Consider the following 15,697-nt stretch of genomic DNA (forward strand, 5'->3'; position numbering starts at 1 on the left):
AGTACGATTGAGCTCATCAATCCCCCTGTGACCAGTATCCAATAAGGCATTTAACTTGTACGCCTCGATGAACAGCATTCGGAGCATATGATTTGCTATCAGATTGGATACAATGGGCGATGCTAAGCTAATTCCAAACAAGTACCTCGAGCTTTGCCCGGATCTCGCTGCACTTGTCGACGTAGCTTGGAAATCGACCCTCAAGTCGTCGAACCAGCTTCATGCTACCTCCTACCTCCGTACCTCAGAGGCCGCTGCAAATTCTATCAAGATCGGACAGGGGGCGTCTTTTCTCGTGACTCGCAAGAACGTTCCGCCCGTGGAAGCCTACTGGTCATCTGCAAAGCCCAAAGATGGCATCACTGTCCAGCCGGAACGTCCATGGAAATCCAAGGCGGGATATCAAATCGTGTACAAGATTGCTCGCATTCAGTTCAACAGTGAAGGTGACCCATTACCCAGTCAACGTGTCACCTACGCAAGCACTTTGCTTGACTTGATGGTACTTAGCCATGGTCCAGTAATGAAGCATCCCCATATTATCAAATTTCTAGGTCTCGCGTGGGCTGACAATGGTCATCTCGACACTTGTCCAATTCCCGTTCCCATTCTGGAGCATGCTGCATTTGGTAATCTGGCCGACTATCAGGAAACAAAGAGTCTATCCGTCGAGAAGCAGTACGAGCTTCTTCACCAGGTCGGGACTGCCATGAAATTTCTACATGCAAATTCCATCACGCATGGTGACGTGAAAAGTGAGAATGTGCTGTTGGTTGCCGACCCAGAGAGAGAGTTCGTGGCAAAACTATCGGACTTTGGGTTCGCAGTACTAGGCAGCGAGGGATATTTCAATTTCCTTCCTCGAGGGACTCTGCTGTGGTCCGCTCCAGAAGTCAGAGCAGGTACCCTCAAGACTGTGGAAGCTCCGCTATCAGACGTATACTCTTTCGGTCTACTATGCTGGAGGGTAGCCCTCGATGGCATAGATCCTTTGTGTGCGTATTTCCTGACTGATGAGCAAGTTGTTCCTCCGAATCTTCACCGTCTGGACCGCGAGAGTCTGGAAGTGTATATGAGAGAAGACATGATGTGCGGACGAGCGTCTCCTTCGATGTGGATGTTCAAACTTGTTTTGCTACAAGCTTGGCGAGCGTCTCGTGGGGAAGCCAGCGTATCAAACTTCACTACCGTTTTCACTTCTGCCCTTTCCATTGCAACAGCGAGACAACCTCCTTGGATGGTAGTCCTCCAGTCGACATTAGCATTTGACCCGGGAAAAAGAGATCTATCTGCTGCCATTGCCGCCCTGAGGTGATAACAAGAGGCGACATTCATGTTTCAAGCTGACTGCTGTCTTTAGGGATCATGCTCCCAATATTGCAAAGACGCCAGCTGCAGAATCCATTGAGGAGAGCTCTGCATACAATGTTCTTCAGGCCAACAATGTATTTCAAGCCCAACTATACGCGTATGCGCTGACGATGCCTTAGACAACAGTCTCGTGGAATTCATTAAGACTAATGCCTCCAGCGGTAAGTAATCACATTTTTGAACAAAAGTGCCGCAAGCTCGAGAGCAGCCTCGCTGCCGGCCAGAAAGGCTTAGCACAATTCGCATATGGCCTTGCATGCTGCTCTTTCAGTGGGATGGGCTCAGATCATCACCTTGACACAACAAAAGCTATCAAATATCTGCTGATTGCAGCCCAACATGGATCTTTGGGAGCGATCGCAGTGGTCCCAAGAGTATGTAGAACATTCAACAAAAACGTTTCAGATATTACACCTCAACTCAAGCAGTGTGCCCAATGGGGTTCTCAAGCAGCACTTGAGGACCTTCCAAGAATAAGCATGGATGCATATAGAGAAGCGAAAGCTTTCTTGCATGGAAACATGTGCGGTATTGGTGCTCAACTTTTCCGATGGTACAATCCACCGTGGCTGATGCAACATGTCAAGTCAATGGATTATGTTGAGGATTTCATCAAGAAGTCTGATCAAAAGCCTTCAGAAATCATGATCAACCCTCGTGGCGACTATCTACTTTCATCGGCAGCATCTCTTGGTGTCCTCGATTTAGTCATCCGTCTGGTCGAACATCACTCAGTCTCGATCAACCAATTGAACGAGCAAGGTGAAAGCGCCTTACATTGTGCAATGAGGTCTGGGCATCCACCTATTGTGCTCTGGCTTTTAGATCACGGCATAAATGTTTTCTCGAAGGGCACGTACCACAACGAAACGCCTTTGCACTGGCTTATTAGCATTGAACCCGAGGAAACCGAAGCTATCGCGCTCCGACTCCTTTCAACAGAGGAGGGAAAGGTAGCCTTGAGCACGTGGGCACAGCCGTGTCGCTATGCTGCCACATTAATGCCAGGATACAACGACCGATGGGACAATCTCACATACGGCTCACCGCTCCACTGGGCTATCTGTAGAAAGCGGCTGGATGTCGTAAAGATTCTGTTGGCCCATGGATCAGATCCAAACGCGACCGGTGACTCCTGGACAAATATGGCCGCAATGGATTTGGCAGCCTTCCTCCACGAAGACGAGATCTTGCAAACGATGATTGACTTTGCATTCCCCAAACCACGATACCAATACATTGATCTTGGAAAACGAAACACTGTAAATGCCGAGTCGAACGTGGTTGAAGGAGGTACCATTCCACGTGGTCTATCTTATTGGATCAGAGAAGCAATCAATGGCTGCGACCCGTGGAAGATGCTTTTCCGATTCGGCGAGAAATGGGAAGAAAGGATGAAAGCAACATTCCGCATCCTCGGCGAAGAATTGAAATTCGCTCATCTCAACAGTGGCGTGGACGAGTTGGAAAACACTCCACTTGGCTTCGCTGCTCAGTATGGCTATCACGAGGCCGTTGAAAAGGTACTTGAGCACATGAATGGCCTCTCAACAGTAAACGAACCTAACAGTGTAGGCCATTGGACACCAATATGCTGGGCAATTCACCGAGACAACAAGAGAATGTTCTACAAGCTCCTAGACAAGGGCAGTGACATGCACGTGCGAATCAACAGCCCCAACCGCAAAAACTGGTTCAACTGGACCCTTCTTCACGTGGCAGCTCGTAGCGTCATCAAAGCAGACCTGGAACTCGCTACCAAGCTCTTAGATGAGGGCATTCCAGTCGATGGACTAGCAGACCCTGCATGCGGTGGTCCTGCACAAACTCCGCTTGCAATAGCCGTAGAAGAAAATCAATTCCAGCTCGCGGACTTGCTTCGTAGAAAAGGCGCGAATGTCAATGCCTGCTGTCATTATATCGATTTTCAGCGCAGGAAGCTGAAGTATCCGTGCTCGATCCTGGGGTGCGTTGTAGCAGCCAATCTTCGCTTCTCCGGGTCTCGGCTAAAATACCTACTGTGGCCAAAGAGCGAGGCTGAGACGTTAGAGGAACCTTCATTTATTGTTGTGCCTGAAGCTGGGCTCACGGCTTTACATGTCGCTGCTATGGGTGCAGATTTCTTGGATCAGGAGGAAGAGAGAGATCCAGATATTGCTAGCGATATCCTGTCTTTGTTGCTAGAGAAATATGAGGACGCTGAACAGGTGAATGCGCAGACAAAGGATCTGGAGTGGACTGCTTTGCATATTGCGGTTGACAAGTTAAATGTTGAGTTTGTGAGGCAGTTGTTGGAAGCTGATGAGAACGATGTTGGCGTCAGGGACAGCAGTGGTTTGACTGCATTTGACCTCTGCCGAGATATTGTACAGCATGCTGAAGAGACAGAGACATCGCGATTTGCAGCAGCGAAAGAGATCTGTCAGTTGTTTGTGGACTATGGAGAATTCGCTTAGGCAACGGTTTCGTAAACGAAGCTAAGCGTTCCCATGACCGGTCTTAAGTCCAAGGTCCACTTGACACTGGTCTTGATATCACGTGTGGTCGAGCTAATTGACTCGCTGATGTTTGGCAAAACAATTATGTACCTGCCGGGCTGGCGTTTTTGTCGAAGAATTCACCCAGTCTGCTCATTGGTGGGGATTATGACTTGCATGCGCACTACTTTTGCGTGCTTGGACTAAAGCAGAGATGGTGTTGCTTTAGTCTCACACCAAGTGGTCTTGGGCGGGGTGGGGTAGCCCGTAAGGCTCAGATCCTAAGTCGAATTTTCTTACTATGATTCTTTTACCATCATCTTATGTGGTGGCTGTAGAGGTATTAGGAACCTGCGGACCGCGAATCAGGTTGGTCCAGTCTCCTGAGTGGCTTTTCAGGCTCTTGTGCTCCTCGTCTTTCGAAAGCCATAATGGAGGATCGCGACGTTGTCAGTCGAATTGCGGACGAAGGAATTTCGGTACTCTATGAGTCTTCATCGCCTCTTGTGGAGTGAGCGGGCGTTGGACGGAATCTTGCTATCTCGCTGACAAGAGGAACAGCATAATATTTGTGCACGGCATCCAGGGTCATCCTTTCCGAACATGGGCTATCAAAGCTCCCCAAGAAACTGAGCGCTTGCCATTGCGTGCGCGGCTACTCAATCCAATATTCAGCAAGTCAAAAGATGCAAGTCAGCAAGGCGCTCCAAAGAGCCATGCGACGCACGTTGACAGAGCCAATGAGGACTTGTGCTGGCCTCGCGATTTCCTGCCTAAGGATTGCGAGCATTCTCGGATTCTCACGTATGGATATCAATCAAGGGTGTCTCGATTCTTAGCCGGCGCGACGGACCAAGGTAATATATTTGATCACGCGAAGAACTTTCTCTACGCCTTGAACAGAGTTCGGCCGACCTTTGTTAGTATTCAGCATGCTTGTTGTACGGTGACGAAGGTACTAACCCACTCATTTTAGGGAGAGCGACCAGTCATATTTGTAGCTCATTCACTAGGAGGTACGCTGTGGGCCTTATCGTGGCCTTTCTTTGCTTGCTTTAAGTTTGTGAAAGATTCAAGCTGATATATTGGGTTAGGTATCATCGTCAAAGAGGTAGGTAAGAGGTTTCCACTATGCCAAATCACCAGCTAAGCAAGAGCAGACGCTGCGAAGATCTGATGGAGATGAGGATCCGGGCATGGGAGAGATTGCTAAAAACACTAAAGCAATCCTCTTTCTTGGAACGCCACACCGTGGAAGCTCCTATGCTCCTTATGGGGAGTTACTCAGAAAGGTGGCATCTGCTGTGGGATTCGATACCAACGATGCAAACCTACGTGCTCTACATTTTAGCTCCTTAGAATTACAATTGTCACAAGAAGAATTCATGAAAATCTGGCGAAAGCGGGATCTCACCGTGCGCACGTTCCAGGAATCTACTGGCTTTGCAGGTGTTCGTGGGCTGACAGAGAAGGTAATTTCTGTCAATACTGTCCACTGAGACTGAAAAGGTGACATCGTAATGTTTAGATAGTACCGGATATGTCATCAAGCTTTGAAGACACTAGGGAGCGAGCACAGCATCTTCCCGGGAATCACATGAGTATGTGCAGATTCCAAAGTCCGCAAGATGCGGGTTACACTCGAATCTGCGGTGAGATACAAGAAATCCTCAGAGATCTATCTGCTCAGGCGGATGTAGACCAACCAGCTTCGTTAAAAGATATGTTCGGTACGAATCGCATACTGAGAATGTAGTAATTTCAAACACAAGCTCGCTGACTTGATGATAGTTTCTCAGCAACAAGCAACATCGCGGCACATCTTGAAAATTAATTGCCAAAAAGGTGACATGAACTAACTAGAGCCTGTTTTGTGCTTTAATTGACGTCATGCATTAGTCCTTGAATCGCTTGAGTTTCCACAACTTCTTGACCGTCAACGCACGATCCGAACACCTGTTAGAGGTACCGGAGAGTGGCTAATACGAACAACAGAGTATCTGGCTTGGGTGCAAGGTGGCCATCGCCTTCTGTGGCTCAAAGGTAAAGCTGGCTCGGGGAAGTCTACTGTGATGAAGCGAACCTTGTTGCATCTCCAGCAAGTGTTCCCAGCGGAGTCGCATACTGTTGCCGCGTATTTCTTTGATGGCAGTGGTGTCGAGCTCCAAAGATCAACCTGCGGTCTACTGCGCACCGTTTTGTATCAAGTGTTCATGCAGCACAGAGCACTCCTGGAAGAATTCGTGCTCACCTCAGATGATGGAAGGTTTATCAAGGGAAAAGTATTGAAATGGTCATTAGAGGAGCTCATGGAAGTTTTGACAATCTTGACCTCACTGAAAATGTGGAAACCCACAATAGTTGTTCTCGACGCGCTGGATGAGAGCCCGAGAGAGGACCTACTCTCATTACTGTTCTACCTTGAGAACTTATGCCCCGAAGAAGATCGGAATTCAACGAGAAGGCTTCGTCTGATGATATCTAGTCGACACTATCCAAACATAACTCTCAATGACTGCCCTGAGATCTGGGCTGAGAAACGTAATCAACAGGACATCGAGATATTCGCTCGGATGAAATTATCACCCATGTCCCAAAGCGTTGATAACAAGTACTTGGTCGAATCCTTACTTCAAAAAGCCGAAGGTGTATTCCTTTGGGTTGATCTCACGACGCAAGCGCTGCTGATAGCAGATAGTGATGGAGAACCCCTTTCACGTAAAATGGAGGCCTTGAGCAAAACCCCTAAAAGGCTTGGTGATCTCTACCACCAAATTCTTTCCAAATTGTCTCACCAAGAGCGTACCGAAGCTTTTCACATCTTCAAACTAGTCCTATTTGCATCGCGAAGACTAAGTCCGCTTGAGCTCTATTTTTCGCTTCAGTTCGACATAGTCAGGCCAGTAGTGACGCTACCATTGTGGACAGAATCGAACCAATATATCGATAACGGCTTACAACTAGAAAAATTCATTCGTTCCCGATCTCGTGGGCTACTCGAGATCGTGAAGCTGGATTCGTCACTCGTTTTCAACAATAATTCTAGCTTGGAGAGTATACAGTTCATCCATCAGACTATGCCTGAGTTTCTATTGCGAGAAGGACTCAACCTATTGGAGCCATCGCTCAGCTTTTCCTCTGTTGCAGGGGTTTGCCACCATGAAATCGCAACTCTTTGTATCTTATATCTGTCACAGCCACAGATCATTACATGTCCATCCATGACATTACTGCGTTTCGCCGTCAGTCAACTAGAAAGTAGCTCACTAGACAGTCTCGGCTCCATCGGGATGCGTGAAGACGCCTCTAGGGTTCGCGCAGAGCTAGTTGCAAGCTATCAGTACTCTAGCTATGCGATGCCACCGGACCAGAAATTGCAGTCTGACCGCCTCGATGAAGTTCCTTACCTCACAGCCGTCGTGTTTTGGGAGCTCCCTATCCTCAAATACGCAGTCTCGAATCTTGAATATCATTTACGTGAGGCCGCTAAATCCTCGGTCTCCCAAGGTCCTCTGATCGATTTCTTGATTCATGAGGAGTCTAAGTGTTTTCTTGTGTGGTATGCGTTACAAAATGCTTTGTACTTGCCAAGAAAACATCGACTACACAGCGTCGACTGGACAGACCTCCTACAAGTGTTCGTTGGACTTGAACTCGAAAGCTGTGTTCATGAAATACGCACACGAGTGATCAATAAGGAGCTGCAATTGCCGACGCACTGGAAATTGAACAGAGCTTTGTCCCTTGCAATCTCACTGCATTCGTCATGCATGGCTTTTGACGTTATTTCATGTGGTGTGGACATTAACGAAAGAGACATAAATAACCTGTCACATCTAGATAACGCATGTCAAAGAGGACACAAGAACATAGTAAAAGTGTTGCTTGACGCTGGTGCGGATGTCAAAGCTCGGAATGCCCTTCGATCGACCGCTCTTCATCATGCTGTTCATGCTGGAGCGGTAGATGTTATACAGTTACTGCTAGATGCAAAAAGCGACCTTGAAGCTCCAACATTTCTAGGAGAGACTCCCTTACTTCTGGCGGTCGCAGATGATAAACTAGATGTGGTAAAGCTTTTGATGAAACTTGGCGCGAATCAAAAGGCCACAGACAGCCAGCACCGAGGTATGAGAGACATTGTGATGACGAAATACTGCCCTGCCGTTGATGCTTTTCTGAACCCAGACACTGCATCAACAAGGTCTATGCCCAGGTTACTGGGCGCAATAATTGAACCCATTGAACGGTCAATGACCGCGTCTCCGAGCCCTGAGCGGCAAGCTGAAAGAATGAGCGCATTTCAACAACTTCTACCTGAGCCTCGGCGTCGCCAATCCGGGCAAGATCATTACCTAGTAGTGCCTGATCGCACGAGACTCTAGTCACCACATTCATCAACTGTTAGACCTCAATAGGCATTCAGTTCCGATCTGTACATCTCCAGGATATTTCATTAAATTCTGCGAATTGAGGAGGACAAAGTAACAGAAAAGCTGATTGATCAACGAGGTGTGATAGTTCAAGCTTCAAGCCAACTACTGAACTGTCAAACTTTGCATTTACGTCAACCTGGATGGACAAAACGGCAGCCTACGCTGCTTCCCTCACTTCACACTAATTATTTCCAACCTTCGGCTCGCCAACTTCTCTACTTTCAACCCCACAATTCTACTCAGCTCTCCATCCATCATCTACCCAACATACCCCCCCACCCATCAAGCCCACGCCGCAGTCTTCGTCCCCAAACTCCCCACTCTTCCCTCCCCTCCCTCCCCAATCTTGGGTCCCAACACCAAATCAACACTCTCCTCAACACTAACATTATTATCGCTCCCTGGCAGCGTAGTCGAATCTTGCTTCCACCGCCTATTCCCTCCCCAACCCCCCCAACCACCCCCACCACTCGATCCCCCTCGATGATAACCAACAGGGTAGCTCGTGGACCCCTTCTTCGTGCGATTCGTATCCAGCCGGCCACGGAAGTAGAGGTATAAGGGCCGTAGGACGGGAGCGTTCGTGCAGGCGATGCCGAGATTTACTTCCGGGAGCCGCCAGCCTACGTTTGCTACTACGTCCCCTGGTAGGGAGGTTAGTGGAGGGGCGTGTGAGGTAAGAAATGGAACCTGGTGGAGCGGAGAGGAGAGGGGGAGGCTTGGGGGTGGAAGGGCTGGGTTAAACGCGGAATGGGGGCGGGATTGAGTGGGTAGACGAACATGTGATGTCGGGATGTGTCAAGGCGCCCGAAAGCGCTGTGCGGACGATGGCGCAAGCGGCGGTGCTAGAAGTCGGGGGTCAGTGAGAGTTTCGTGCGGGGTGTAGCAAGGGAGAGGGACGGAGAAAAATGGCGGTTAGTGAAGGAAAACGTGTGCGTACATTGCTCCTAGGCCCATGAGGACGACGAGCGCGACTTTTGTGCGCCGGCTTACGTGGAGGTTGCGGAGGAAAAAATAGGGGAACGCGGAGAGAATGAGATCCGTGATTGCGGAAAGGACTGGAATTGTTAGCGGTAAGCAAAGGGTGAGGAGAGACTTTGCTGACCTCCTTGTGCAAGTGTAATATATTGGATTTGCAAGTCTGTGAGACAGTGCGCTTCGGGCATGACGGTCCAGTAAGCCCGTATCGGCCTGCAGATTGCGAGAAATAAGGCGATGAATGTGAGGGTGAAGAGAACGATGAAGCCGATGAAGCCCCACAGCACCAGACGTATCTTTCTGGCGTCGACTATGCGCAGGAGGAAGAGACAGATGGCGATCTTCATGAGTGCTAATGTGACGAATGTTTGGATCCAGTCACCCCAGCCTACGGCCAGGAAGTGTCGCTTCTGGTCAGGTTGCAGGTAGTACCCATGGCGACCTAAGCCTCCTTGTATTATCTCGGTCGTGATCATGCCAGCACCAAGCCATGTCGTAAACTGTTTATCATGTCAACGGGACCTGCAAAGGCGGAGAAGTTGCAGCTGCTTACCAGACAGAGCACCATCACCCAATCATCTGCTCCCATGTTGTGCGTTAATTGGGTGCGGACAAAGACTCGTAAGACGGTGGTGACGCTGGCCGCTGTGACAAGAGCCCAGCAGACGGACAAGAGAGCCCATCCCTGAGACTTATTCCCACCATCTGGTCTTGTGAACTCGTAGTCCAGGAAGGTCATAACCGCGACGGATGGGTGGAGTCGTTATCGTCGCAGGTATGTAGGAGCAGGAGGTTGCGGCTGCGAGGAGCAGCGTTGAGCTGACAGCAGCAATCTGTTTCTCACAGTCTCATTTTCCCGCCCCATTTTGGCTTCTCCTAATATGCCTCTCTGTGACGTGGGAATTAAGAATTTTCTCAAAGTCAAACCACGCCGGAGATCCTTGGTGCATGCTGGTAATCATCAAAGCCCCCGGGCAAGAATGTTATTGGTGGGAGGTGATTGAGCCTAAACGGCCCGAGCACATGCTGTTCCTGCATATTGCGTGGTTCTGAAAACTTGGGCCTGAGCTTATGTCGGCGAATGGGAGAGGGTAGACAAGGCTATTGGCTGAAAATGAGCCGAGGGGCGTCTTGTGTCTTGGATCGAACGAGATAGTGAACGTTAAAATACGTTAAAAATGATGGCCACGTGCAATTCGCAGCTCTGGGTGCTGATCTGGCTTCGTTTTGGCTGTCATAGCGGCTGCCTAGTTGAAGTCGATCAGGAGAATCTGGGGAAGGGGAGCCAAGACACGGGATGTGCGTGATGGTCCAAATTTGTGGGGTTTGTTAGTGTTCTTTTGGAGATATACATGATTGGTGCGCCTACAGCGGACGTAAAATGAACCATTATTGGGATACGCCAATCCTGAGCGCCGAACGCCTCTTGATTTGCATCGACGATTCTCGCTCTTTCGGGCTCGATTTGCTCATGTTTGCCGGACTGGTTCACGAGATATGCAGTCATCTTTTAGGCTAAGGCAGTTGCGAGGACGGAAGTAGCCCGCTTGATGATTAACAACGACACAGGGGATGGCACTCACGATGTTGAGAACGATTTACCTTTCTCATCATAGAGTCTTCCCATTATTCTGGCCGTCTTGTATCTCGTGCCTTGACGTGGAATCTCAAGAATGCGAGCCGAGAGAAACATTCACATAGTCGTTGCACCCCGAACGACGGTGGGTATTGTCATTTTAGAGTAAAAGACCATTGACATGTCATTGACGTTTCGCCTGATTCGCACACCAGTCGAAGGTCTGGGCATGATAGTACTTGCTTGCAGACGAAAAAACCCTCCGTTCCCCTGAGTTGGAGCAAAAGGGGGTGCCAAGACTGCCAAGACTACTCCCTAATGGAAGGTACCTGTGGAAGGTACCTTACCTTAAGGTATCCCTTGTCCATATGAGGTAAGTCCACCATCACTAGACAATTAGTTGTTCTATCTTATCTGACAGGTTCTAAGAAATAGCAACTCTGAACGGCACCAAACTCTAATCCTGCCTGAAGAAAGTAGTCATACTTCGCGTCATGGGGAATCCATTGATGAGATCGTGCATAGTTGGATTGCAGTTAAGGGGCTTGATATGATGGACTAGGAGGGTAGTCGGGGGAGGTTTGAGAGGATGGTAACGAGTTCGCAGCCGTTGAGTGTGGTTTGTGAGTATCGTGGCTGAAATCAGGTGTCCAGTGCGCACGTTGCTGGACTACGGATGTGTACTACGGTTGGGCGTGTTGGTGTTGAAGGGGCCGTGTTGGGATGTACTTGGATCGGGAGAGTGAGGGGGACGAAAAGGGCGCTTGGCAGGGTTGCGGGTACGAGGTTTGAAGAGAGGAAAACGTCCTCCGAATTGTCGTTTGCGATGTCGAGCTGGATTATGTCTGTTGACTCGGTGGTTGTGCAAGAGCCTAGGTCGAAGCTCTTTATTTGATCGATTGTCGCGTTGACTGTAGTTAGGAAGGAGGCCGGACGGGCACCCCTTGTAGGATCTTGATTGCTTGCATCTTGAGCTGCGAGTCAGCTGAGTACTCCAAGATTCGGGGCATTTGAGCAGTTTACAAGGACCTCAGAGTGCGGTGGGAGCTTTATCACTATTGTTGAAAGGGGGAAGAAGTCCGAGACATCATTGAGATGGTCGTCTTCAATCTCAATGGTCACGTCGGATGCGACATCATTGGGGATGTGCATCGGCTTTCTGCATATGATACCTTTGTCCGACGTGTACTGGAGTGTACCATTTTGTCATACAGTTCCTGGACGGGGAAAGGGGACGCCAATCGAAAGGTGAGGGTGCTCCCATCCACGGATCAATAAGTTGATGGAGGATCGCTGGAGTCTGGTGGCACGACGCCTGAACCGATGATAACGACATTAGTAGACGAATAGGATGATATGTTAGTGGAGCTCATTCAAATCTTGTGGCTCAGATCCAGACCTAAAAGGTCGTCCAAAATTGAATTGCTTACCTCCTGTAGTTGTTGGAGTATGCAGTGGATCGATGCTTGGAGTCTTGGCGGGGGACTTTGGGTTCGGGATGAGAAGCCTTGAAGCCATCCCAATCCACGGCATCGTTCCTCTGGTGGGAGTTTCCGAAATGTATTGTGAACGAGATGACCCACCAGTCCACCGTGACTTTACCAGCGACAGGTGGGCTATGCAATTCGAGATTGCAGCCCATGTGAACCTCGTATTTCTTTGTAATGCCCCAGTGTCTAAAGGTATAAGAGGCTCCAACTTTTACACCCATTGATGCTGTGAACATGAAAGGTTCGTAGTTGATTAGAAAGTCCGGCCATGCTTTGAGGTGAGCACCTAGGCTGCCATCCTGGGACAAGAGTGCTAGACGACTGCTACCTATGCAGGCCTTGAGTCACGATGCATTAGCTTCGATTGTTTCATGTGTCAATGTCCGCGAGGCATTTCCAGCCACACGAAGAATATTTCGCGATGAAGAGGACACAACTGACTCACCTTTGGTGTAACAGTAATGTAAGCTTCTCCATGTATCGAGATCGTGTCACCGTATTTTCAATCAATTGAAAGCCTTGGGGGGTTCGGATACCATGTCGGAGGCTTGAAATACGGATGATATCCTCCTATGGAGAAAATCCTGTCGCCGTCATGTCCCGATCCCTCAAACCAATAGTAAAGCGCTAACCCGGGGGATGGCAAATTTGATCTAAGATATACAACTTCGGCATCAACAGTCCCTCGCTTGTGAAAGTACCTTTCTCATAGTCGAGCGTTGTAAGTAGCCCTAGCTCGACGAAAGCAAAGCGTTCGCTATCGCTTTTAGCAGCGGTTGGAATGGTAACCTGGACGTCGCCAAAAATAGCAATCTTGATATCGTCACTGATGTCAACCGCCAGAACGACATCTACGTCTACCATCTGCAAGAGTCCAGCTGCCAGACCGCCCGCTACCTACTTCTTTTTATGTTTGGGACTGAACTATGGCTTAGCGCAAGTTGTTAGAGAGATCATGGTGTCTATCATGTTTGAACCGTCAGCATTAGGCTTTGTGATTTGGGATGATGCGAGGAACGGATGTGATGTGACTTCGTTAATGCTCGGTGTGCGCATCTGCGAATTGTACCCATAGCCTCCTGTGAGGCCGTCGAGGGAGGCGAATTTAAGCTCGGCAATCGGCTCTTCGACGGAAAGCAGCAGTAGAATCGATTTGAATTCGTCGATGGTCACTTGATGTGTTTGATCATTGGTGACCGATTGCTCAACCTTGATATAACCAAATATCGCGATAAATGTTCAAGGCTCAAATTTCGCAGCTATGCCTCCTGCATACCCACCCAGTATACGCTGCATAATTTCATCGATCGTGAGTGGTGGGCGGGCGACAGAGATCCCAAGACCATTCAGCAGTACCTCAACCTGTACTATACTTGCAACAATTTTTTTCACCCTGACCGTTGGGAAGTGGAGACCGAAGACTTTGAATTTGACGGTGGCAGCTGTAATTTCTGATCGACATAATTGCCCGACAGAGGCAATACTCAGGGGTCCAATTGTCTTCGCACAACTAGCTGTCGCCGTTCCTGGTGGTGCCGGATCAGATGGTGGATCGGCCTGTAACACTGGTATCTCGCTAAATGACTGCAACGATTGGTCGACAACGGGCAGAGATGGGGTGCCACCAAAGACAAATTCCAAGATGGCTGTTGGCACATTACTTTCTTGAGCTATGATCTATGAACGCCTGAGACACTAGACAGTATGACCTTGTAAGAGAGAGCTCAGTCGATGGGGTGACTATGGATGTGGCCCTCGTATGACTTGCGCCACTCGTCGCGACTCCACACACACAGAAACAGTCATATGCAGAGTTGTCGACGCTTTCGGTGCTTATATCGCTAAATTTATGCAGAGTCCACGGTAAGTCGCCATCTTTGGACAAGATCGAGCACCTCCGTTCCTGCCGAATATCTCCAGCAATAGACACTCAGAGATTATTGGACGCAGCTCCGATGTACTATTACGTCACATCACACTTGAAATATTCTTGAACATTTTATTTCATCTCTGGCCTGCACATGACATGCGCCACTCAGCCTCCGCTCCGAAGTTCTACGCGATTAGCATTCCTACGATTTGATGGTGTGCCCGAACAAGTCCCCATCAACTTGATGTCAAAGAGGAATTGGCCCCCTAATTTTAACTCCTCAAAGTCTATATAATGATGCTCATTTAATATCTCTTTGCCAGATCAAACCCGCCTCCTCACAAATCATAAATCACAAACCACTCGTCCCGAAACTCCACTCATCACAAGCACCTCCCCTCGTCTTCAAATTCGAACGTCCACGAACCATGCAAATTCTTACTCTCAACCTGCTCGCCCTTACCTTTACCGCAACCTCAATTATGCCAACCCTCGCTGATGACTTCAAGTGTCCGCAGGGGGACCTGGACGAACTCTGCGTATCTAATGGATGTTTATACAACAAACCTGACGACTGCAATGCGTTCTATCAGTGTTCCTTGGATGGCCAAGCACATCTCCACCACTGCCCAGAAAGACTAGAATTTGATTCAAGCGCGCATGTGTGCCTTGAAGGGCCGAGCCCGACATGCCCTCTGAACCAGAAGATTTGAACGCTTGAGCACTATCATTCAAGACGGCGGCAAAACTTGGTTTCGTCCTTGCGGGCTCGGTGGTAGACTCAATTGGCGGATAGGGTAGGTGAAGAAGTAACAAGCTTTTTAATTGAATTAGTATTCTACGTATATGTAACGGAACGGCGGTCGGTTGATGATGCCTTTGTAAAGAAGGTTACTAGCTGCTCATGCTCTGCGGTCTGGTAATACTTGCTATATTCATAGTCTCGATAGTCTACTACATTCATAAAGTACTCTAAATATTTACTAATACGAACGAGCTAAGGTTCCGGATGGGAAAGAAGTTAGGCCAATCATCCCACTCGGCCATGCCGGAATTGCGATGCACGATGTTTAGATTCTCAGTCCTGTTATATTTAAGAAGTAGACGGAAGAGTTCCGAGCCATAGATAGTGGAAGAATTGACCATACCTTAATACTTCGAACAGCATCCTGTTACAGAATCCGAGTTAACGGTCTGGAGACCCCCACGGGGGAGGGGGGAAAGCGCGTCGTCTGCACGTCGAACGAGTAGAGGCCAGGCGCTGAAACATTGACAAGACTGATATTGGCATAGTTGTTGCCGAAGCTATGGTAGTCAGGACAGCTTGTTGCGTCTGCCGTGGCTTGAAGGAACTTCTTACCACGGTGCACTCACGTGTCATAGAAAGGACCGATGAAGTATCCGCGTTCAACAGAAAGCTTCGCGTCCCTTTTGTTCCTCCCTAATCAACGATTATGGACAGTCGGTGTCCATCGCAGATATCATAAGACGACGGGAGC

The 15,697-nt window shown here is 48.9% G+C and overlaps 3 protein-coding genes across 3 annotated transcripts; 1 reads left to right on the forward strand and 2 right to left on the reverse strand.

Annotated features, from left to right (window-relative positions):
* Positions 1-112: 112 nt before the first annotated feature.
* Positions 113-8,233, forward strand: KY384_003449 (uncharacterized protein; the record flags this gene model as incomplete). The annotated part of the gene is made up of 8 exons (XM_044811963.1): positions 113-1,311; positions 1,361-1,445; positions 1,491-3,792; positions 4,943-4,959; positions 5,009-5,320; positions 5,377-5,578; positions 5,640-5,693; positions 5,748-8,233. 8 exons carry the CDS (start codon positions 113-115, stop codon positions 8,231-8,233), a joined length of 6,657 nt encoding a protein of 2,218 aa, XP_044671096.1.
* A 966-nt stretch (positions 8,234-9,199) lies between these two features.
* Positions 9,200-10,001, reverse strand: KY384_003450 (uncharacterized protein; the record flags this gene model as incomplete). Its single annotated transcript, XM_044811964.1, has 3 exons — positions 9,200-9,342; positions 9,390-9,762; positions 9,816-10,001. The coding sequence occupies 3 exons, from the start codon at positions 9,999-10,001 to the stop codon at positions 9,200-9,202; spliced, it is 702 nt and encodes a 233-aa protein (XP_044671097.1).
* A 2,263-nt stretch (positions 10,002-12,264) lies between these two features.
* KY384_003451 (uncharacterized protein) lies at positions 12,265-14,134 on the reverse strand (the record flags this gene model as incomplete). Its single annotated transcript, XM_044811965.1, has 6 exons — positions 12,265-12,656; positions 13,030-13,179; positions 13,230-13,247; positions 13,306-13,537; positions 13,658-14,005; positions 14,093-14,134. The coding sequence occupies 6 exons, from the start codon at positions 14,132-14,134 to the stop codon at positions 12,265-12,267; spliced, it is 1,182 nt and encodes a 393-aa protein (XP_044671098.1).
* Positions 14,135-15,697: the final 1,563 nt, after the last annotated feature.

This window comes from Bacidia gigantensis (genome assembly GCF_019456465.1).
Source record: "Bacidia gigantensis strain McMullin 20006 chromosome Unknown contig_180, whole genome shotgun sequence".
NCBI classification, from domain to species: domain Eukaryota; kingdom Fungi; phylum Ascomycota; class Lecanoromycetes; order Lecanorales; family Ramalinaceae; genus Bacidia; species Bacidia gigantensis.